This window comes from Zootoca vivipara, chromosome 10 (genome assembly GCF_963506605.1).
Source record: "Zootoca vivipara chromosome 10, rZooViv1.1, whole genome shotgun sequence".
NCBI lineage: Eukaryota > Metazoa > Chordata > Lepidosauria > Squamata > Lacertidae > Zootoca > Zootoca vivipara.
In genome coordinates, this window is record NC_083285.1 from 17,576,458 (window position 1) to 17,602,327 (window position 25,870).

At 42.8% G+C, this 25,870-nt stretch overlaps 1 protein-coding gene across 1 annotated transcript in view; it reads right to left on the minus strand.

Annotated features, from left to right (window-relative positions):
• Positions 1-11,564, minus strand: part of KCND2 (potassium voltage-gated channel subfamily D member 2) — a 252,005-nt gene extending 240,441 nt beyond the window's left edge. Inside the window, exon 1 of the mRNA XM_035127640.2 lies at positions 10,449-11,564. Coding sequence (XP_034983531.1) covers positions 10,449-11,563 — 1,115 coding nt within the window. The 5' untranslated portion in view covers position 11,564. The remainder of the gene's footprint in view (positions 1-10,448) is intronic.
• Between the last annotated feature and the right edge of the window lie 14,306 nt (positions 11,565-25,870).

Genomic DNA, 25,870 nt, shown 5'->3' on the forward strand with positions numbered 1-25,870 from the left:
CAGTTCTTCTGTCTCTAAGCCTTGGTTTATACCTAATAACCCTGCTATGGACCAGGATGCCACCCTTGAATATAATTTATAACAACAGATGTTGGCAGTCTCCCTTAGGAGCACTTACACTGTATAAATAGAAAGTGAAAATAGGGAAATGCTATTTTTCTATACAGTGGGTGCTGGATAACTTCCACTGGTCTAAATCCTGAAATGGTGTTACTTTTACTATGATGACAATCCAATATTGTATGAACAGCATATTCCTTATTAAACAGTAGTATATATATTTTCCAGCTGTAGAACAATTGTCACATGAAGTGATCCAAAGAGACAGTCAGGCAGACCTTCTCTTTGAAAGACTGCTAGTGATTATGCTCCTCATCTTAAAAAAATGTTTGCATTTAGCTGTGAACTTTGTTCAAACATGTGTTCACATACTAATTGAAAAGTTTGCCAGCTGAGTCCATTTTGACAGCACTACTACAGTATATGGTCATGATCAGTGCTACTATAAAAAGAGGTGTCGGAACTCACCATAAATGCCTCCATTGTTCTCTTATAAGGGTAATGGCGCCCCCCTGGGAGGTGCTGGAACTGAGCTCTGGTGTGTTCTGGCTGAAGAAAAGCCGTGGTTATGATCAACAATACAACTCTGAGCTGGTGAGACTAGATAAACCACAAAAAGCTGGAATATCGTGCCAGATTGTAACTAAAATGGTGAAAGTATAATTTTCTTGGTAAAAATGACCTTCAGATATTAGAATAATTGGCACAGAAACTGATTAATGGAATCAGGAATGTTAGTTGTCATGTCATGATCTAACAGGAGGAAGATTAGCTGAGTGATTTGGAAGCAATACTGGTAAAGCTGTTTTTTTTAAAAAACACCCTAACCTATTTACTCCTTTATCTGGTTGCCATGAAGTAGGATCTGATAGTGGATTGGAGTCCAGCTACATGACAGAATGTTGAAGGAAGTGTCCCACAAAGAATTCTCTGTTTCTCTGAAGCTCTGCCTGCACTATAGGCCACATTAGTTTTATCCATAGCTGCCAAGTTTTCCCATTTCTCGCAAGGAAGCCTATTCAGCATAAGGGAATTTCCCTTAAAAAAAGGGAGAACTTGGCAGCTATGGTTTTATCCATGTATTTATTATGGTGTTATTCTGGAGATCAGCTGAATCCTGCCACTCATTCTGCCTCTGTGGTTGCTGTTCTATTAATGTAATAGTTTAAATGGACAGCATGACATTATTTACGTACATTATTAATATTGATTACAAACAATCAAAATAAAAGTTTATTTATTTGTTATATTTATAAGGGGACTCATTAAGGAAATTATCTAGGGAGTACAAGAATAACAATTGGACACTGATGAATCACATTTTCCCCTTCTTGTGCCAGGCTGCCCTTTTCCCTATTACAATAGCATCTTTCTGAATTGCTGCCCCTTCAGCCAAAGCATTGTTATAACCATACTATTAATTTTAATATGTAGCCTCTACCTGACTACTTCAGTCTCCCATTCTCCAGCTTTTACCAGACCTCATCATACATCTTTCTATCTATTCAAGCTTAGAGGTAACAGCCATTCTTCTGGGTAATTGCTTCAATCACATCACCTTTTCCACTCCATCTTTTCTACCATATCAAATATAAAATTTTCTTTCAAGGCTCTTCGCAAGGTTATCCCCAGCCTACCTATCATGAAACTATCAAGATGACGGCTCTGACATTGGGTCTGCCAGTGATTCCACATTCATCCACAAGTTTTAAAGTTTCAGACAAACTTCAGAGGGTAGGACTGGAAGACTGTATATTATCCAGAAGACACTGCACATGTGGTGGCTTTAACCATGCGAAGAGCTAGATGTATGTAGACACTGGCCATGTGACATGGAACATCAAGCATTACTACCGAGCTTCACTTGTCTAGATTGAGCTCACTGCGTGGCCAAAGTTTTAAAACAACCAGCTACAGATTTATTATATAACCACTTAGGAACAATCCTAACTCCTGTTTGGGAGTGTAGGGCTGAATGGAGCTCTGCCATTTATGCTGGCCACAATGGAAGTTGTGGGGAGGGGGCTAGTTTCTTCCCCCTTTTTGCTGCAGTAGGCTGGTGCAGCAGAGATGCCCATGCCAGGCCCACTGTTAGTAGCTAGACCAGTTTAGGATCCACCAACTCCTTGCCTGGTCCAGGTATGTCCATTTTCGACCCCACTCTCAGAAATGCCCCATGACTGGTGTTTCGACTGGCTAGTGCTGGTGGAGGAAACCTAAACCCTCTCCAACATGCCTGGGGGCTTAGACTGCTGCTAGGGAAGTTTCAAAATACATACATCCCATATAGTTACATGATTCCACTCTCAGGTATGTCATGTTCTTAGCTATCAACAGAAGTACATAAATTAGACTATATAATATGCCATTAGATTTGAAGCAAGTTGCCTAAACAGAGATACCAATGAGAATCCTTCTTGTACCCTGTGCTGAACCCCATGAAAGTAAATTTGTGTAAATGATATGCAGGACTTTATTGGAAAATGGTAACAACTTAGCCAGGAGAGGGAGATTCAGTGTTTTAGTATTACGTTTATAGTTGTTAAAATTAATTTCTTCGGATTATAATGGAATGTAGTATTTTTAATCTACTGTAATCTGCCGTGAGTCTTTGGGATGGGTCCAGGTACAGCTTTGAGATACATACATAGACTGTGTTCATAAAAAAAGGATTAAACATATCTGCAAAAGACCTATAGTGTGAATAAATGAAACTCCTGCAAACATCACAGCAATAAGGATTATAGATGCCATAGAAAAGTGGGGAGCAGTATGCCCCAATATACTAAATTAGTTCATTCTTGTTTAAAGATGTCTGTATATACCTGGTGTTTTCATTTAAGTCACAGTTGTTTATCAGATCTACTCCCAGATATATAGCAGAGCACATATTTTGTCCTAGTGAAGCCCATGGCACCAGATTGTCTAACTCAAAATACATGGCTTAACTTGGTTGTGTATTGAGTTACACTGGCAGAATGTCATGTTCATGCATTGATTGCTTTATATCAGAAACACTGATATATCTGGTAGCACTTTGTTCTCTGATCACATAGTATTTTACTTCCATCCAGAAATTTGCTTTGCAGGATGCTTCTTATAGCATCAGTTATGTGTGTGCTTAAAGTAAGCTACCTAATCCAGGTGAGGTATAATATTGAGAATTTATTGGGGGGGGTTGATTGGGTTGTTTTCACATCTATTCCACATTAGTATCTTTTTCAGAAAGATGGAAATGTTTTATGTGATAAGCTGGAAAGTAATAAGGGGTGTTAAAATGTTTTAAGGAGGTAACATAATTCTCACCAAAGTAGACCACCAAATGTTGGACCACAGTGATGGAAAGGAAGGGCTTGTTTTTGAATATATGCATCTGCAACTGTATCACTAGTTCTGGACGGTTTGTTAATTCCTAATTGTTTTAAAACAATTGCCATATAAGTACTAATTCTCTTCCCACTTGGTTTTCTATAAAGCAGGCATTTTTCTGTGGATACTGAGTAACCTCCAGGAACAAAATTCTATATGACAAAGAAAGCAATAAGATGAACAAAATTTGCTGGTAAATAATAAACAAGGTAAGTACTTTCTCTTGTGCTTGTGAAATACTGTTCATGTCAACAAAATATCAGATAAATATTTTATTTGCAAAGGGTTTTTTTATATATATTTCACTGTGCTTCATATTACAGCTCCCTTTTCCAACCTGGTAAGAACATTTCAGTCACCAGTATTATAAATGTTTCAGTATTTTTGTAAAAACAAACGGGGAAAAGAAATGAGGTAACATCCATTTGGATTCCTGGATTTTTCTGTTATTTTAAGTCAGGTTTTTAATCTCGTTCTAACACTCTGGAACATCACTTAAATAATAGTCCAAGATGAATAAATCATATCCTAGCTGCTCATGCTGTTAGTGTTGCAGTAAAATATTTGTTGTTTTGGCTTTTGGTCTCCACTGTTCCACCAGTCCACCAGTCAAACTGCTATTTTCTGATTCATAATGACTCAACTGCCAAAACACCAGATTCCATCTGCTTCCAATCTAAGGAAAGGAAAATGAATTACCTGCCACCAAACTGACACTTGGTGACACAACGCTCAGGCCATGGCAGTTTCATGAAATCAGCAAGTCATCAAAATACTATATTATCTGTTAGGGGGATCATCTTGAGCATGCGTTCTTTTTCTTCAAAGTTCTTCCTGTCCTTCTCCGTGTTATATTCCCACCTGTAAACTTTGTTCTCTACCCAAGCTGATCCAAAATTTAAATTGGAGGCCCTCCTCCATATGGATCTTCCATGACAGATTCAGAAAGTGGTGACAAGTTAGAAGGTCTTTTTGGTTGTGGTCTCCAATCTATGGGAATGCCCTTCCCAGAATGCCCCACCTGTTACTATCTCTTTGGCATCAGATGGAAATTTTGCTCTCAGGCATTCGATAGGCTGTTTTATTCATCATTAAAACACAACTTGCAGAGCACTAGACAAGATTTGATCACCTAACATTAGGTGATCAGCCATTTGGCAACCCCACCAATCTGTCTAAAATGAGCTGTGTGGTGTGTTGGGAGATACGGATTCAGCCTGACAGCCAGATCCAATTCTCCAGCCCTTGAATAGAGTGTGATTCTGCCCTGGTACCACAGTCATTGCCCTTGATTGTAAACCTGAAAGAGGCAGCTTATCAAATTACATAATTATTAAGCATGTTATAAGCTGAATTAATTCAAACATTAAAAGCAATATATTTCTAACCATTCTTGCATAAAACTCTTGTTTACACAATCTTTTCATCCTGGCTTTTAAACTTTGTTCTGTTAAAATCCATAGGATTTGCATCATAAATAATACATTCTTAGAACCCTAGAATCACAGCATTGTAGTGTGGGAAGGAACCCACTCTAGTCCAACGCCCTGCAAAGCAGGAATCTAAACTAAAGCATCCATGACAGATGCCATCCAACCTCTGTTTCAGAACTTCCAATGAAGCTGAGTCCACCACTTTACGAGTGGGTCTGTTCCTACTATCAGAAAGTTCTTCCTGGTGTTTAGTTGGAAGCTCCTTTCTTGTAACTTGAAGTCATTGGTTAGGATCCTACCCTCTGAAGCAGAAGAAAACAAGTGTGCTCCATCTTCCATGCGAGAGCCCTTGAGATATTTGAAGATGGCTATCATAACTCTGCTCAGTCTCTTATCTAGAGTAAATACACCCAGCTCCCTCAACCATTCCTCATAAGACCTCATTCCTTCCAGACCCTTGATCATCTTGGTCACCCTCCTCTGTAAATGTCCCAACTTGTCAATATCCTTAAACTTTGGTGCCCAGAACTGGACCCAGTACTCCAGATGTGGTCAGACCAAGGTAGAGTAGTCCGGTACTATTTCCTCTTTTGGCTGAGGCAATATACCCAGGACAGAATCCTGAGGCACCCCTCTTGTCACTTTTTTCTAGGATGATGAGGATCCATTAGTGAGTACACTCTGGGCTAGTTCAATCAAGCAGCTACAAATCTACGTAACAGTTACTTCATCTACATTTTACCAGCTTTTCTGCAAGAATATCATGGGGGGCTTCGTCAAAAGCCTGGATAGGTATAGATAATTGCACAGTAAAAATGCACAGAAGGAGACAAGTTAGCAATAGTGACACAAAAATACAGCAAGAATGACCAAAAAGGGCACTTCATTGGCAGTGAGGTTTTAAGCAGGGATGGCCAAAAGAGAGGCTGTAGTGGTCAGAGGCAGGGGATACAGAACTGAGAAATAAAGCAGTTTTTTGGGCTTTCAGGGCTGTCTCTTTTCAGTGAAAAATTGGCTAGAAATAATTGGATGCCTCCGGTGCTGGAGGTGATATTACTATAGTAACAAGTGACACCTGCAACAAAATGTTGGGAGTGTAGCCCATTTATAATTCCAGGCAGTCAATAACACAAGCCTTGCAATACTGTTCGGGCCCTTCAATGGTGTTGGTGGGGAGGAGAGTAGGCAAGTTTCAGGAGTTGACCATTTTTCTTCACCCACCCACCAACTGAAAAGTTTCCCCTCTCTACTATATAGTGCTGCAGGACTGCCAGGCCAAAACCAGAGTGGAGGACATGCAGTTTTAGTGATGAGAAAGGCATCTCTCCAATCCAATCTTAATTCTCTCTTTCTCCAGGATACTTTTTATAAGCTGTTTGGGATGTGTGCAAGTTGATTCCCTCTCTTGCCTCTGACCTCCGTTGTGTGTGTGTATGATGGAGAGAGGCTACTTTCAACTGACGCATGAACATTCTGTGTCTCAAGGTGCACTTAGCCACTAACTTGATTGTTAGAGCCACACAAATCACTCTTCTAATTTATTTAAACCGTTCCCCCCACTTTACTATGTAGGCACCACTGCCATCCACATTATGTAAGCTTACAGGTTTCTGTCATGCAGCACTTATATACTTCTGTATGGTTGTCATGTCCCCTGAATTTGTAAAAGCTACTGTTTTGCTTCAGACTGATAGGCTGCCACTGTTTGCTTTTAAACAAAACAATAATATAAACATAAAAAGGGTAGCAGTTCACAGCTGGAAAGCAACAAAAGACAAAGGATGCATTTGCAAATCACCTTCAAAAAAGTCTACCATTCACCTCTATGTGGACATATAATCAGTCAATGAAGTAGCTTATAATACTTCTATGTATTACTGCCTAGATAATTGCTTTTGCCTGATTATAAAAACATATTTGTGATCTTTTCACCAACTGCAAAAAATGTAACGATGATTCATAAACTGCAATGCGAATTAAACAAAAAAAGTTTTGTTTTTGCTTTTTTACTTTATCTATACTTTACTAAAATCTCCATTATTTATTTATTTACCAGATCTCTGGCATTACAAATTAGCATAGATCTGACCCACAATGAATTAGCAATAAAAAGTGGCAAGTTCTAAAATGGTAGCTGTAGCTATATCAAGTTGGACTACAGCAGGCATCCCCAAACTTCGGCCCTCCAGATGTTTTGGACTACAATTCCCATCTTCCCTGACCACTGGTCCTGCTAGCTTGGGATCATGGGAGTTGTAGGCCAAAACATCTGGAGGGCCCCAGTTTGGGGATGCCTGGACTACAGCTAAACAAGATTGTTTCTGATCTGCTTTAAAGTTGGTCCAAGCTTTTATTCTAACATCTCACTTAACTCCTTGAAAAAGGCTGAGGTATTGTGCAATATGTTCCAATGAACATATTGTGACTTACTTCTGTGTAAACATGCATAGAATTGTATTATTAGAGCTGTTTTAGGAGACTAAAATATGACAATATTTAACATGAGGAGTGCTCTGTAAAAAAGAAAATGTAATCTGTTGCATTTTTAGAAGATTGGTAAATTGTCTAGCAATCACAAAGAAATATGGCTTTGCTGCCAGCATTATGACTTTTCCATGACTAAGTTGTCATTCCATATCATTGCTATTTCAGAAAAGCCCATATTCATTTTCTACAATGTAAAAAATCGAGCTGTTTACTTACCAGAAACCTTCATGTGGTTTTATAGCATTCAAAAGAAGTTACTAAGCAAAGTGTAGTTCATTTCACTTTGTCCATAATTAAAACATTCTTTTATACAAACAAATCTTAATGTCCTTAAATAGGCTTTAAGCCAGCCATGTAAACTGAAGATAATTTTGTCTAATGGAGAACTTCAGAATTTAACACTGATTTTTAGAAGTGAGTAATATGTAACAACTTTGAGTTTGCTTTCTCCTGCTTCTACTTTTCCTTCTTTTGGCCTTGTCCGAAATGAAAATATCATTTGTGGGGTGCAGGGATTACTCTTGAGATTATTGTTTCACTATAATTTCACTATAATTGCAAATAACTGATATGAAAAGATAAATTGAATCAGTTAATCTGTTGATGGGTATAATAATGAACCACAGGAAAACTTGCAAAGTGCTTTTTTGTCAACACCCCTCAAGCCAAGTTTAACATTAATACATATTATTGGTATTACTAATACTCCTTTGCTCTATGAGCATTAAGAATATCCATAGAGGTGGTCCTAAAAAGGAAAGGGGGTATCATACAAAAGTAGGAAAGCTGCTTTATAAAGTATCACACAGTGGGACAATGGGCATTTTGTCATAAGACACAACATGATCTAACTAGTGTTTAAGGAGCTAAGAAGCAGAACAATTCTTTTTATCTGCATCTCAGACTACCTACTTTCCTAAGTGTCTGGTGCCATCATCCCACTAAATAATAACAACAACATGGGGGAAATTCAACTGCAAGGTGATGTAACAAAAAACAAGTGTCTCTTCAGCACCATGGACAAGAGCACGCAGACGGTACATACTACAATCAATGCAGTCATTTGAACATGTCCTGCACATAATGTGAGTCACATCAACTACTGACCAGAGTTTCTCTTCTTCTTCAGGTATTGTGGCAAATATTGCATCAACATTGTTTCTTCAAGTGTTGTGGCAAATATTAGATCAACATTGTGTACCACTTATTAAAAAAATGCTACTGTTAATATTTCCCTGAGTTCAAAACTAGACATTTCACTAGACACTTTAGTCTAATATATAGGCATGACACAGATATGCCTCAATTCCATAAAAACAGAGGATGAGGGTCTACTTTTATGAGAAAAAAGAGTGAGCAGGTGGGAGGTACTGAGGCTTCCCTTGTCTCTCTGTTTTATTCTCACAGTCAGTCAGCCCACCTCCCAAACACTTTTCTCTCCAATGCTCCAAAACTAGGTTTGCCTATCTGGGAGCAAAGTGACGGAAGGGAAGACTTGGGGAGAAATAAACTGCTGAGTGGAAGAAGATTCAGTACTCCCAACATATACAACCTTTATGCTTTAAAATCAGCTCCCTGCCCCAGTTTATTCAAGACTGGTTCCTTTTTAAAGACATTAGCATTACTAATTTCAACCTAATTTGTATGCACAATCAAGCCAGAGTTCAGCACTTTTACACAGTACTGATTTCAATGGGAGAGTTAAGTACATGCTTAAATCTATTGAAAGTAATGGAGCTTAATTGACTGTATTTTGCCCTATGTGTGAAACAACATTAAAATGGATAATAATAATAATAATAATAATAATAATAATAATAATAATAATATCATGCAACATATAGAGAGGGACTACTAATTTCCTGTATAACTAGATCACTATCCATTACTGAAATGTCAAGTCATCTACAAGAACAATATTTTTGGTGTTCACGATTTACCTCCATAATAATTTTCCTTATCAGCCAATACCATTGCTGAATAGAAAATGATAGCAGTATACTTATTCACATTGTAATGCTTTGCCCATGGTTTTCTATATAAAACATAATCTGTGAGTTCATTAATTCTGATACAGAGAGAGTTTATCTTTAAGAAATAAGTTTACATGGATGTTACACAGTTGCAGCAATGAAAATTTTGAAATGAGATAAATACTGTTACATTTTTAAGCCATACATTTGACTAAGGTATTGCAAAAATTTGGGAATACAATGACTATGGTGTCCCTAGAATTGACTTACCTCCTTAGGTCAAATCCAGCACTTGTACCACTGATTTTAATGTTGTATCATATTCCATCTTAAGCAAATATATTTACACAACATGTTTTTTAAATACAATACTACACCAGCTATTAATGTTCTTGGTAAATTTGCTGCAGTTTCAGAAGAGTTTTACTTCCCACACAAAGTTCACTATATTATTATGGGTTTGACATTTTCATTGTTATATTTTCAAAGTTAGCAGGAGCTAGATTTAACACATATTAAGTACTGTAGTTAAATACACCATAGTATATCATTCTGATATACCAGCACTGGCATAAATGCATGTCAATTGGTAGGTATCATACCATTTCTGATCCTGTTGGAGAATAATATTGACTTTCCTGAGGTTAGAGTAAAAGTTTGTAAAAAATATACTTACTCTTTCTCGGACAGATACATTCACCTTTAAAATATTAAAAAGAACTTACAATTTTGGTCCAACGCTAACTTGAGAGCAAAATCACCCAATTTTAGATTGGATTTCAAGCATGTAACTCATCACCTGTTGTTCCCTAACATTCAAAGGGAAGTAGGTGAATGGAAATTTAAACACTGGGATCTCAGTATGCAAGAGAAAAAATATTAAAATTAAAGCAATCTTACAATTGCAAGGACCTCTCATCATTGTGCTCAATTAGAGATGGAGAACTCCCATACTTCTGCACATCACCACAGACAGATAGATCAAAGGCACTTCCTTGATCAACACGGGTGTACATTGTCACTTTCCTCACACAATTTTAAAACACAAAATCGGAAAAGCAATGATAGCAACATGGCTTTTTTTAATATTCTGCTCAGGTAGCTACCCAAACCAATATGCACTTACCCAAGGGTGGTCATAGTGACAATGGTATACCAGAAAGCTGCAGGGATGCTGGTGAATTTGGTGGACGTTGAGCCTTTCTCAGCATAGAACATGACCGTAGCAAAGATTATGATGGCCATAGTGAGAGAAAAGAGGAGAAAGCCAAGCTCTGATGCACAGCTTTTCAGAGTGTAGCCCAGGATGCGCAAACCCTGTGAGTGGCGGGAAAATTTAAAGATCCGGAAGACACGGAAGACACGCAGTGTTACAAAGGCCCCACTGACATCCTCATTGTTGGTCATCACAAGACCAATGTAATAGGGCATAATGGCCACTACATCAATGATACTCATGACACTACGCACAAACTTGTAACGGCTCGGGGCAGCCACTAGACGCAACAGATACTCAACTGTGAAGATCATGACACAAGCCGTATCCAGGCAAAAGAAAGCCACATCATAGCGCTCTCCACAGGACAGCTCCTTGATGCTACCAGGACTTAGCCCACAGGGTACTGTCTCCACTACATTGGCAAGGACGGAGACGGCAATGAAGAAGCCCGTAACATAGTAAAATACCAGGGCCAGGGTGCTGGTGTGTGGATTCTCAAAGGCCCGCCACATCCTCTCCCGGGCTGTCATGGAGGGCAGATTGCATTCATCGGCATTATCCTGATCAGCATCATCCTGAAGACGTTCGGCATTTTCCCGCCGCCGGTCCTTGTATTCCTCATAGCAGCAGTCACCAATGATCTCAGGAATTATACCAAAGAAGGCCAGCTCCTCATCATAGGCTGAGATGCACTCTTGACGCGGGTAGTGTAGCTTCCCTGTTCGGTAGAAATTGAGGATGTGTCGGAAGATGTCAGGGTCCCGGTCGAAAAAGTATTGCTGCGTCTCAGGATGGTAGAAGAAATCCCTTTCTGAGCTGCCCAGCAGCGTGTCAGGATAGCGTTCCAGGGTATCGAGCCAGGTCTGGAACTGGGTGCCACTGACATTCAGTACAATCAGAGAGTCCTGGCTACGCTTCCTCTCTTGGCGAGGGGCACTCGGCATGGGGTTTGTGGCCACCGGCATCCATCCTATAGCAGCTGCCCGAGCAAAAGGCAGCCATGCTGCTACTCCTGCTGCCATGGTGTAAGTTGCTACTGGTATGCCCAGGGGTTCTTTTTAGAAATAATCCAGTCTACATAAAAAACAAAACAAAAACAAAATGTACCAAGAAATTAGGATGTCTGTTATTTCCAAAGAATATAATTTTATACGTCTATGTCTGTTGCTTTGAGGTTTATTTTATCATTCTATTATTTTATATGTTTAGATGTGTTACTTGGTGCTCTGCTGTTGGGATCATCTCACAGAGTGAAGAGCAGTATCAAAATATTTTGAGCGCATAATAAAAATCTTGCCCATTTCTCCCCTCTTGCTCTATGTCACCGTCTCTCATTTGCCACCATTACATCATTATTCAAGTCAGACTAAGAAATCGGATTTTGTATATTAACTATTGATGGTAGATGGATAGGTGTCGTGTAGTACTATAATCCCCAAACTGGCACCTCCTGTCTCTACCACTTGGTTCCTGATACAAGGAAATATTCACATGCAGAAAAATTAAGCAAAAGGACAGCAGCTGCAAGAGGTAATCAGTCAGTCAGCCTGCCAGGGCCAATAAGCAGCAGTTAGATAATATTCCAGGCCAAAGACGCAATCTACTGGCTAGGAACCATTCCTGTACTTTTCCTGAATCCTGGAGATGCACTCCAAGCCCAAATCCAAGCCCAAATCCCTTCCCACCTACTCCTACATTAGCCACCAGCTGCAAATATCTGGCTTGGAAATGGAGAGAGAGAGAACAGATGATTATGCTATGTTCCCTTTGGTAAATCCTTAAGCTATGCTGCTGAAGGAACACTTGCTAATTTTTCCACATCCATTTATTAGGAAACAGCAGGTTTAGGAAGAAGATGCCCACTCTGAATTCACAGCTGATTTCACATCATGTCAACCCATCACTCACCTTCTCCAGACTCGTCCTGTTCTGGGGAAACAGGGCAGAGGGATTAAAGGCAAATCAGTACCTTAAAAGTTAGGGAAAGACAAGGTTTCTTTTTTAAAAAAAAAAACTTGCAGAGGGACAGTTTGACTCCTGAGGAACATGTGATTGAGGGAACAGGTGTTTAGAAGGAAATGGGACCTGGATTCTGCAAGCTGTCTTAGGGAAGGTGAAGAGGAAAAAAGAAATAGAGTACTTTAGTAAGCAAGGTGGGCATATTGAACAATTGGGGAAAGTAAAAAATGTGGCTTTCTCTGGGCAGAAGTTCAGGAAGGACCAGTTGTGGGTTCAGGAGTAAAAGTACGAAACTCTGAGGGAGAGGTTCTTATGAAAGGGGGTGGGTGGGTATTTTATTAAATGGCGAGAGAGACGGCAGGAGCTTCCTAATAGGTCAGGGAGGGGGGAAATGAAGGGGATGTTGGAGGGGAAGAGAGGGAGGGAGGGAGGGGTGGGTGTTGGGAGTTTGTTCCTTAGAGGATAAGGATGGAACTTGAGGGTACTGATGTGGGTAGAGGGGAATGAAACTGATTTGAGTTTGCAGATGCAGTCGAGTTAGGCTAGACTAGAGTATTCATAGTTCAGGAAGAGGAAGGGAGGGTCAGTGGGTGTCTGGGGAGCAGGAGGGAAGTCTCATGCCTGACCATCTTCAGGAAAGGTTGAAGACAGGTTGGGGTTCTATGAGCAAGTGTGGGTGTACGTGGGTGCCTTGGGGCATGGGCATAGGCAGATTTTTGTTGGGGGGCAGAACTTTGGGGGGGGCGGGACTTTTGCTAGGGGGTAGAACCGACGTGATTGGTCAGTTAGTTATTTCTATTGCTTTACTTGATCTAGGGGGGCAGCTGCACCCCCCCATGCCTTATGGAGTACAGGGATGTCAGAAAATAAGTAAGCTCAGGGAGTCCGAAGATACTACGAGGGAGAAGGAAAATACAGCTCAAGCAGTGCAAAAGAAAACAGTTCGGGGGAAAAAAAGATATATGGGCAATATGAAACCGAGGACGGGGGGGGGGGCATAGGCAGGAAGTTCATTTAGTAGTCTCAGGGAGGAAAGGGGGGCTGATGGGGTGTGATTTTTTTTTCCTGGGGGGGGACAACCCCTCCCCCCCACAATCTAATGAAAGAGAATAGAAAGCAAAGAAACTGCCTCAGTTCTCTGGGGAGCCGAGAGTGCTCTCGGTTCCTCTCCCCACCCCACCCGCTTCCTGCATCCCCCCTTCGCCCGAATTCGCCTCGCCCGCCAAAAAAAAAAAAAAACACGAAAAAGGCGCGCGCCTTCCCTCCGCGCTGCCTCGCCTGGGCGCCTCTCGAGCCCTCGCAAACTCTCCTCGCCACTTGATGCTGCCGAGCAGGTGGCGCGGCGCCCAAAACCTCTGGCGGCGGCGGAGAGAGATGGAATTAAACATTAAAAAAAAAACCGTTGCAGACCCGTGTGTGCGTGTGTGTTCCTAATAATATGGAGTAGGGGCGTGTGACCGGTGTGTGTGTGTGTGGAGGCGAGGAGGTGTGTGTGTGTGTGGGGGGTCTCTTTCCTGAGGTGGGCTCCGTCCCTCCCTCCTTTCCTCCCTCCCTTGCAGTATCTCCTCACCTGGGGAAGTCGCCTCGTGGCCGGGGCGCCCCGTTTGGCATGGAGGTGGCGGGCGCGCGTGCGTCTCCCCCACCCTCCGCGAGAGGCTTCTCCTCCGCCCGCCCCTTCTTCCCGCCGCTTCCCCTCAGCAACAAGTTCGACGGCGGCGGGGCGGCTGGTGGGCGTGTGGAGAAAGCGACGCAATCCCGCCTGCTGGCGGCGGCTCAATGCAGACCCGCTTCTTCCTCTCCTTCTCCTCCTCCTCCTCTCAGGAACCAGCCCAGCTCGGCGGCGGCGGCGGCTCCAGTCAGGCAGTCGGAGGGCTGCTGCCGCCGTCCATGCCGCGGGCTGCTGCTGGCGGAGGGCAGGGCTGGGGGCGAAGACCGGCTTCCTCCTCGCTGCTGCTGCTGCTGCTGCCTTTCCAGTGGGTGGCCCATGCCTGGCAGAGCCGGGCGAGGGGGCTTCTTGCTTGCCGCCGCCGCCGAGGATGCTGCTGCTGCTGCCGCTCCTGTCGCCGCTCGGGGCTGGCGGGGCTGCGGAGAAGGAAGCGGGGAAGACGGCAGCAGTAGGCGGAGGAGGGGAGGGGAGGGAAGCCCACCCTGCTGCCGCTGCTGCAGGTTATGATTTCACACAGGCGCTTCGTTCGCCTCCTCCCACCCGGCAAATGTCACTGGGGCGGCGCGGGGGGGGGGGGGTTGGAGAGAAGGCGGAGGGAGTCCCGGTGCGGAGGAGGAGGAGGAGGAGGGCATCGATCCGGAGAGGAACAAAGAGAATTGCAAATCGGTGCACACTCCGGCTTGGCAACACAGGCGAAGGGGCAGCGGGTGTCTGTGCGCTGCGCGTGTCGCTCTGCCCTCTCCTCATTGGAATCAGGCACACGACACCTTGGTTGTCCGTCTGCCCCACCACACACGTTTTCTGAAGAAGTCTTTGCAGAAGGTGGTCCCCCCCCCTTTCTAATATTTCTGAAACTTTGTGGGATTCCCAAGAATGCCCATTTGCAAATGACAACCAAGTAAGCTGAGGTTATGCAATGTTTCGCGGTGTTTTGCAGCCGCTGTCCAAATCGCCTTGAACCAGCTTTCAAAAATGATCGTCATTCCTGGGAGGTCTCTCTCTCTCTCTCTCTCTCTCTCTCTCTCTCTCTCTCTCTCTCTCTCTCTCTCTCTCTCTCTCTCTCTCTCTCTCTCTCTCTCTCTCTCTCTCTCTCTCTCTCTCTCTCTCTCTCTCTCTCTCTCTCTCTCCTCGTTTTCCAAATCATCTTCGCTTATTGCCGTCCGCTTTGGAAACCCAAATCCTTCTCTTTTTGACCGCTAGATGGCGCGTAGAGGACGAGTAAGTCTCCGCTGCACCTTCATGACTCAAACTTCAGAAATGGTTGATACAGTACCTGTTGTCTGGGCTGGACCACTTCAGCCTGGGGTCCAAAAATTATATCTGCATAAAAACTTGATGTCAGGGAGAAGCATCCTCTCCTCTCTTTTTCTTCCCAAGAATATATGAATCAGGAATTTAATTGTATATAGAGGACGCAGAAGTGACCCACCCCATTATGCCGCCTGAGGCAAATCAGGAATGTGTGGCATGTGGTGTATATTCATACCTGCATCTAAGCCAGTGTTTCTCAACCTTTTTTGCGCCACGGCACACTTGTTCCGTGAAAAAAATCACGAGGCACACCACCATTAAAAAAGTTAAAAAATTTAACTCTGTGCCGCCCTATATTATAATTATGACTGTAAGAAACACTTGCCAAATATTGCTTTCCGGCGGGTCAGTGTTGTGTATTGGCGGCCGCCAGGCTCGCTTGCACTGAGCTTTGGGAAAGAGGAGGAGAAATATTGCTTTCTGGCGGGTCAGCGCTGTGTATTGGCAAATCGCCCTTCTCGGCGCCGCACGTCGCGGCACACCAGCCAGCGTCTCGCGGCACACTAGTGTGCCGCGGAACAGTGGTTGAGAAACGCTGATCTAAGCTGTACACTACATGCCACACAGTCAAACTTCAAATACATGGTGCTCTTTCTACTGATATTCATTCTGCTGCAATGTGGGTGGCCCATCCTTTTTTACCGCCTAAGGCAAAACAGGAAAGTCCTGCCCTGTGTGTGCACTGTGACCACCCACCGCACTAAAGCCTTGCTTACTGGGGCCACACAGCTGAGGGGTCTACTGGAATATATTTCTGGAATCTAGTATATCTTTCAGTTCTTAGAATCATAGAGTTGGAAGGGACCCTGAGGATCATCTAGTCGAACTCCTGCAATGCAGGGATATGCAGCCATCCCATATGGGGGTTGTACCTGCAACCGTGGCATTATCAGTACCATGCTCTAAGCAACTGAGCTATTGCTCAAAATTGTATAAATCCTGGGTTATGATGATGATGTGCTGAATGATGAGAGAGAGCAGTGGTAGTGGTGGTAAATTGCTAGTGTATAAATGTACAGAAGATAATGTGCAGTAGAACCACAAAAGAATTAATAGGGCAATTTAGCTACAGATCTTAACTGAAGTCAATAACTAGTGGAAACCTAATGGAAGCAATGTTTCCTTTCTCATCATTTTATTTGAAGGCACTTGTCTCCCCTAAAAAAAGCCTCCCCAGAAGCTCATGGGACCCTCCTGAACAATGTGGCATGGGGTGCAGGTATTTACCAGAGAAAGTGGGAATTACACAAGAGTGTGCTTAAACCTGAGATAGCCTAAGGAAGTTAATTGGAAAGAAATATTTCTGTCTCCTCCCCTTCTCCATCTAACATTGGTTAATGGGGTTCCCCATCACTCCAAGAAGGTTCTACAGATCCACATAGCTGTAGGAGGGAGAAGCAGACAGGAGACTATTCTTCCATGAACTTATTTAAGTCAATCTATCATAGATTCCAAGCTAATAATAACAGTACCATTGACTACCATACTTGTAAAACTATGCTGATCATGAGACGAGGTGAACCCTTGACTTGCGCTGCCCAAAACGTCAGACTTGTCTGCTGTGTCCCAGAGGCAATTAAATGTAAAATAACCAGCTGAAATCACAGCTATAAACAGCTAAAGCGTAAGAGGTGTCACCCCTGCCTTGCCTGGCCCCAGATCCCTGTGGCTTTAAATTTGAGCTAGAGCACTTCACATCATGGTTCTAGATCATTTTGTGGAAATTCCAGGTTAGCTCTGAATTCTATGACTAAAGAACAGAGGGTGTGCCTAAGGCCTAAGCACAGACCCTCCAAGTGTCCCTATTTTTCCATGGACATCCCTGATTCAGAGAAGATGTCCCGGTTTCTAATTTGATCCTGTAATGTCCCACTTTTCCTTAGGATGTCCCTATTTTCATTGGAAAAATGTAGGGTATGAAGTTATCCTACCCCTGAGCCGTCTGAAGGCAATCCTGTATACATAGCTGCCAAGTTTTCCCTTTTCTCGCAAGGAAGCCTATTCAGCATAATGGAATTTCCCTTAAAAAATGGGATAACTTGGCAGCTATGCCTGTATAGGGAAGTATTTTTTTTTAATGTTTAATATTTTATTACATTTTAATATATGTTGGAAGCTGCTCAGAATGGCTGGGGCAACCCAGTACGATGTGTGGGGTATAAATAGTAAAATTATCATTATGGAATGGGACATCCCTATTTTCATCGGAGAGATGTTACATACCCATGTAAGCATGTGTGGAGCATGTTTCTTGCACATTGCGCAGCCACAACCAGTCTTCACGCGCCAGGAGTCAGGAGTTAGGGCAAGAAGCATTTCTGGTCGGGCTTGCATCCCAGTACACCTGAGAAGTTAAAATCCTCACCTACCAGCAGCTTAATGACTGCCGCTGAAACCTAGCCCAGAATTAGAGAGGGGGTCTTTCTGAGCGATGTTTTAAAATGATGTGCATTATGAATGCACTACCAGGCACCTTCACGGTAATTATTAAAAGTACGAATACGTACTGTACAGCAGTTAGAGGAGTGATTTATGATGGTAAATGAATGAAGTCATTGTTGATGGTGCAATGTTGCATTACATTTACATAATGTTTCAATAAAATGTGCTTGGTAGACAAAGACGAGCTCTTCATTTTAAACAACATATGGTTTCCTCTCACATTTAAAAAACCAAAATTAACTGGATCTTGCAACACAGGGTCTATTTTTTAAAACTATTTCAGTGGTGGGGCCTGCTACATATTGGTTGTGTTTGGGGGAAGTGGTTGCAACGGTGCCCCCTCCCCACACTGTACAGAACAGGGCTACAAAACAGAGAAGGATGTGTACTAAGATCAGAGGCCGTGACTAATCTTTTTTTTGGCCAATCATCTAAGGCAGGGCCCCTAAACTAAGGCCCGGGGGCCGGATGCGGGCCAATCACCTTCTCAATCCGGCCCACGGACGGTCCAGGAATCAGCGTGTTTTTACATGGGTAGAATGTGTGCTTTTATTTAAAATGCATCTCTGGGTTATTTGTGGGGCGTAGGAATTCGTTCATTTCTCCCCCGAAATATAGCCCGGCCCACCACATAGTCTGAGGGATAGTGGACTGGCCCCCTGCTGAAAAGGTTTGCTGACCCCTGCTCTAAGGATCACTTGCCAGTAGTGGGTGATCACCCTTCCTCCCCTCCCTCCCTCCCTCCCTCCCTCCCTCCCTCCCTTCCTTCCTTCTCTCTCACCTGTCTGTCTGTCTGTCTGTCTGTCTGTCTGTCTGTCTCTCTCTCTCTCTCTCTCTCTCTCTCTCTCTCTCTCTCTCTCTCTCTCTCTCTCCTCACACACACACACACATATACCCCTCATCTGATCCTTGCAGGTCAGCTAAGAAAGCCTCTCCTCTTCACTGATCAAATGATGGATCTGATGACTAGAGAGGGGACACTTTGAATCCTTATGAGGACCCTGAGCTCTCTCCAGCTCAGCAGTGTGCCTACTTTATTTTCCTTTTTTTTTGCTGATACCAAAATTAGTGGAGTCTTAGGGGGCAGAATAACTTTTTGGGGAGACTAGGTGTTAGCCACCTTGAATTATAAGTAAAGCAACTGGACAAAACTTTCATTAGGGTTTAACAGGAGTGATGCTTTAAATAGACTGACCTTGAAATGCTGTGTTATATTGAGCTTTGTGCAGAGAAGAGCTTTAACACCCCAGGTATTGCAAAAAAAAAAAAGGTCGTAATTGTATTATTAAAAAGCCCTGCTCTTCAATTTCCTGTAAGCTAGTCAGGACATGTAGAATAAATGTCAGTGATGCCATTTTCAAATTCTAAGTGAAAGGGCAGGGCCTCTGATCTAATAATGTTGGAAGATAATGTTTTGACTGCTATCAGAGGTGCTGATTGATGTCTTCACTTCAGTAGGACAGCAACGAGCCATTGTAGTACTGTACTACCAAAAATGTGTTTAAAATGTGTTTTCCTGCTGACCATTCTCCCACAATATACCCTTATTAAAACCTTTCTTTAAATTTTGCAAACTTTTAAAGAATTGCAGCAATATTTTGCTCAGAGGTTAGCTCCACTTACCTTAATGGGTAAGTGAGAGCTGGACCATAAAGAAGGCTGATCGCCGAAGAATTGATGCTTTTGAATTATGGTGCTGGAGGAGACTCTTGAGAGTCCCAGGGACTGCAAGAAGATAAAACCTATCCATTCTGAAGGAAATCAGCCCTGAGTGCTCACTGGAAGGACAGATCGTGAAGCTGAGGCTCCAATACTTTGGCCACCTCATGAGAAGAGAAGAACCCTTGGAAAAGACCCTGATGTTGGGAAAGATGGAGGGCACAAGGAGAAGGGGACGACAGAGGATGAGATGGTTGGACAGTGTTCTCGAAGCTACGAACATGAGTTTGACCAAACTGCGGAAGGCAGTGCAAGACAGGAGTGCCTGGCGTGCTATGGTCCATGGGGTCACGAAGAGTCGGACATGACTAAACAACAACAACACCTTAATGGGACCCACTCCATAGTAAGTACATTTAGGATTGCAAGGCTCCAGTTGTAAATGGAATCTTGTTGCTGTTTAAGATCAAGAGCAGCCTATAGTTAAACATCTTCTGATGCCCCTGTGATATTTTCTGTAAGTCATCAAGGGGGGGGGGAATCATTTCTTTAAACTGCATTCAGTTGGAGAACTTGTTTGCCAAAAATATTCAGACTTGTACCTTTAATGTGACATTTGTGTGTGTCTAAATCACAAGAATTGGCCTGTCGTTGCAAACAAATAGTTGAAAGTTGTTTCAGAAAACTTTGGTCAGAAATGTGCTGGCTAAATTTTTATTGGTAAATTCATTTGTATTGTCTCTCTGCAGAGGTTAGATGTATAATGGATTATTCCCACAGCTTCATTCATTGGTCAACAAACCTTTCATATATGCCTCATGTAGACTTACAAGACAAGTTCAACAATTCAACAAGAACTTCAGCCTGGGGGAAAAAATATTCCCTCTGATGTTTACTCCAATCTATCCAGTTATTTCTAAGTGAATCATCTCTCAGAGACAACTGCTAATCAATTTCCATTTTGAGACATGAAATTACTCTAGCAAGCAATTCATATTTCTGAATACAAAGTACAAAAAGCTGTATAAATCTAAACCTACTATATATTTTGGGAAGTAGTTTGTATCTCTGTCTATTCTCTCTGTGTATGGACACCTGTTGAGATAATGTTACCCAATTTGGCCTGACGGTTCCCGAGATTAAGTTGTGGGTTTGGGCCACTGTTTGGATACTGGTGCATACTGATTTGAGTCCAAATTATGAACTGAACCATTCCAAACTGCACAGATTGGGATGCCTCTGAAGATGTTCCTACCCTATTTAGTTCCATGAGTGGGGTTTGGTCTATGTGGTGAGTGGAGCCGGAGGCAAAAGTGGGTGGAACAACGAATATAAAATTTACCTTTGCTCACTAGGCTTGTTTTTACAGACACACTGTCCTCCGGAGCAAAATTGTTAGGGGTTGCAAAATGTCAACACTCAGTGCTGCCTCAATACAGCTGCATGCTTCTGTTGCTGGTCTCTGTCGAAAATGGCTTCTCCATGCCAACCAGGAAGTGACCCCTTCAGACAATGGAGCGACTCTTCTTTTCTTATCACTGTGGCTGCGATCTCCTGGGTGGCATGGGCACTGCTAGGCAATTGAATGTGCATGTGTACTCCAGCTGTTTCTCCCCTCCGTGTAGCCCTGGGCACTGGCAACCCACGCTTTGCCACTGAGGCAAGCAGAGTCATTATAGCAACACAATCCAGCCAAGCCAAAATGTTCAAAGTAGGTGCAAGACCAGGCCATTGAGGGCTGTGAAGAGATTGGATGTGTCTGGGGAGATGGTGAGTTGATGGGAGTCCTCACAGCCAAACAAAAATGCCTGGAGGGCTTCATTTGAACCCAGGGCTTTCTCACCCCTGTTATATGTGTCAATGCTTGCCATTCAAGAAAACATTCTGGCCACAGTTCTTCACTTTATGTACCATTTTGTATGCTGTTGCCATGCCACTGTTGTGCTGGCATTTCTCACAGCAAATATACAACACAGGCCTCCAACTCACTATTTGTGATTTGTGAGTTGGGGCGACCATACCTCCTCTTCAGTGCCGCATATCCAACTCAATGGTGAAACATTGGAAAATGTTGGTCACTTCTCCTACCAGGGCAGACATTGATGCCAAAATCCAGCATTGTCTGAGCTCCATGAGTGCAGCTTTCTCCCAATTGAGGAGCGGAGTGTTTGAGGACAGGGACATTCACAGGGAAACCAAAATGCTTGTTTACAAAGCTATTGTAGAAAGGTAAAGGTACCCCCGACCGTTAGGTCCAGTCATGGACGACTTTGGGGTTGCACTACCAACCAATTGTACTACTATTGTATGCTTGTGGAACATGGACCACTTATAAATGCTATCAACGGAGTCTCTGAAAATTTTTACACATCATTTGGGAAGACAGGCAAACTAATGCCAGTGTACTGGAAGAAGCAAATATCACCAGTGTCAAAGCAATGATTCTTTAACATCAACTTCGTTGGACTGGCCATGTTGTGCGGATGCCTGATTATCATCTTCCAAAGCAACTACTCTATTCAGAACGTAAAAATAGAAAGCATAATGTTGGTGGTCAACAAAATAGGTTCAAAGACTCTCTCAAGGCAAATCTTTAAAAATGTAGTATAAACACTGACAACTGGGAAACACTGGCCTGCGAACGCTCCAACTGGAGAACAGCCTTTACTAAAGGTGTCATGGGTTTTTGAAAACACTCGAACTCAGGACGAAAGGGAGAAATGCGCTAAGAGGAAGGCACGCTTGGAAAACCCTCACCATGATCAACTCCCGCCCAGAAACCTATGTCTCCACTGTGAAAGGACGTGTGGATCTGGAATTGGCCTCCACAGTCACTTACGGATCTGAAGAAGTGTGCATGCACACAAAAGCTCATACCAATAACAAACTTAGTTGATCTTGAAGGTGCTACTGGAAATAATTTTTTTAATTTTGTTTCGACTACGGCAGACCAACACGACTACCTACCTGTAACTAGTGTTAAGACCATGTTAAAGGAAGATAATCTCACTCGTCTACGAGTGATCACAAAAGAAGAAGAAAATGTGGAGCAGAGTACTATTTATCATGAACTATGCAGCCATGCTATATTCTTTCACTGTGCCACAAAATCCATTTCATACACAACTGAGATTCACCCCCACAAAAGTTGAATTGGGAGGAGTACAGTACTTCCTTGTGTGTGTTTTTATTATCTGGGTATAGGTTCTTTTCTCTCTCTTTGTCTTTGGGGTTGTTGCAGTAGCACTCCATAAAAATGTAAGTTATAAAGCCTAATTTCATATAAATTAAAACTGCTGCATAATCAATTAATCCCTTAATGTCATAATCCTCTTTCTGTGACATCACAGTCATTTACCAGGCAATTGTCATGATGTGATAAAAAGGATTATGACTTCAAGTAAGAATTAAATAGCGGGATCTGTAAAGAAGGGGGGGGTGGAATCCTGTTTTCATGTGAATAATCCCAGACAAATGCAATGATAGAACCCAAAATGTTATCAAATATAATGGCAAAAAAATGATTGCTTAAGGGTTTTATTGAGATGATCTCTAAATATAAAAAGACAACAGTTTACATAGACTACAGTGCATTACACTAAATTAGTAAATAAATAAAGTTGCTTGTTGCTGACCTGAAATTCAGTTTAGGTATCGGAGGCTGATTTGGAACACAATGGCCCTTAATGGCTACCATAATGGTGGCAGCCATTTTGTTTTTACTTTCTAAATCATCTTGGAGTTGTTAGGCATCGGACATTGCATTGCTTTTCCAATAAATTATTTTCAGACTGGCCCGCTGCCACGGGGATGCAAAATGTAAAACTGTAAAGCAAAAAGCACTGGATAATGGGTAACAGAAGGACCCAAGCCCCTGATCCAATGGATCGGGGAAGATTTGGATGTAGTAGAAGTGTCTGGCAGCATTATGATGGGGGCTCCAGCAGCTTTGAAGGTGCAAGCAGTCAAAAGCCACCACTGGCAGTATCCCCACCAGTTGTAGCCAGTGTAAGCACCAAAATAGGCTGTTTGGAGGTCAGGGAGGGAGTTCAGAAGGACTGGGAAGATGGCAGAGCTGAGCCAGCCAAATATCTCCCATACTCATGCAGCTACCAGTTGTGGGCCAAACCAACCCTTGAGGCTTGCAGAGCAAAAACAAAACAGGGCCGCATATACGTTTGTGTGTCCCCAATTATCTGCTTTGGCCAGTGCAAGCAGCACTCCCTTCCTAAAGGGCAGCAGTGCATATTGGTTTGTCTTTATTTTACCCCTAATTGACAGCCTGAAACAGGTCCTATCAATGCATCAAGGTTCTATACTGTAAATATGAAACCTAGTATTTTGGTCAATGAATTTTCAGAAGAAGTTACTGAAGCATGTTGCTTCTTCTCAGTGGTGTAGCATGGGGGGGGGGGGGGCCACAGGGGCGATTGCCCCTGGTGCAAAATGCAATATCATATTGCCATTAGATGTCAGGAAAATCCCAGCTCAGTTGGACTGTGGGTACCATGCTTCCTGAAGGCTGAGTGGTGATGGACACATCTGACTTCACTTCCACTCTCACCACTGCCCATGTGGGAATGTTCAGGGAGGCAGGAGAGGATATATTGTTTATTAATATCCTTCCTAACTTGCGCTAGCAAGTTCCTTTACTTAGCAGAGTTTCACATTCCCCTTTTTAAACACACAGCCTGGTTGCAAATTGTGTAAGCCTCTCACTATTAGGTTCCTGGTAAGTTCCCTTATATCCCTGAAGGCAGACTTAGTTACAAAGTATATAAATGTGGCGCTATCCCATATGGGGATAATCCCAGTGTCTTCTGTTGGAAGCCAACAGAGCATCTCTAGCTAAAACGCTCCTCCAACGATGGAGGAAGTCAAAAAGAGAGAGTGCTGCATGCCTAGTCCTTTTTGTTACCTGGACAGGTAAGGTCACGCCCACCTCTAGTCACATTCAAAGGAAGTACCGTATGTCCCAGCCAGGAGGAAACAGGAGGTTTTCGATTGGCTGGACAAACATTCCCCTCGCATGTCTACTCTAGGAAAATAAGGAATGTTGTACTTGACTGCTACTTATGTATCACATCCCACAGCCCAGGCTGTCTCTACCCCGCTCCTCACACACACCTCAAGGCCCTCTTCCTCCTTTGACAACTGCCAATATTGACCCACTCCAATTGGTGCCGCTGGACCCATGACTTCATGTGTAAGAGAGGTACATTATGAATTAACCTAAAGCACGAGAAGAATATCAGCTCTGAAAAATCAGGGGCACATCAAAAGGTATAAGAACATTGGTAGGTTTTCCTGGACACACTTTCATTTCAAAAGCATACAACTGAGGATCTTTGCTCTGGATTGTGAATTTTATAGGTATGTTCTATAGTAGTTCTCATGTCTCCACTTGTGTCACACATTTCACAAGTGGATGGAGAGCTTCCGATTTAGTTTCATTTTTCTTATGCAATTTTCTAATGTGAAAGGGTTTTTTTTTTAAAAAAAGACTTTCTGTAAAGGAAAGATGCCTCCCACAAGTACAAGGGCCCCTTGATCCAACCTATTAAATTGAACAATAAATTATCGATACATGCCTAAATGGTAAACAGGTAAAGGTTAAGTTCAGTCAAAGGCAACTATGGGGTGCGGCACTCGTCTCACTTCAGGCCCAGGGAGCCAGTGTTTGTCCACAGACAGCTTTCCGGGTCACGTGGCCAGCATGACTAAACCGCTTCTGGCGCAACAGAACACCGTGACGGAAACCAGAGTGCACGGAAACACCATTTACCTTCCCGCTGTAGCGGTACCTATTTATCTACTTGCACTGGTGTGCTTTCGAACTGCTAATTTGGTAGAAGCTGGGATGGAGGAATGGGAGTTCATCCCGTCACAGGGATTTGAACCGCCGACCTTCTGATTGGCAAGCCCAAGAGGCTCAATGGTTTAGACCCCATAAGAACAGTCTTTTGTTTTAGAAATTAAAAATGCCGATAAAAGGTGTGGCCAAAGTTAAGCTACTTTAAAAGTTCCCTTGATTTCAATAGAAAAGTTGGAAGCACATGCTGAACTGTCCTTAAAAGTGCTCATTTTTGGTTGAACCCTGCCCTAGGTTGCACTGATTTTAATGGGAACCTATTTAATTTTTACAGAAGTATGCTATTTCTGGAAGATGGAGCCTGTTAAATTGCACAAGAATTACAATATAGTACAGCCAAAAGCCACTTCACCTACTTTTATGCTTACAGCAACATATATATATATTAAGCCCCTCCAAAATGTTACTCTTATCAGCTAT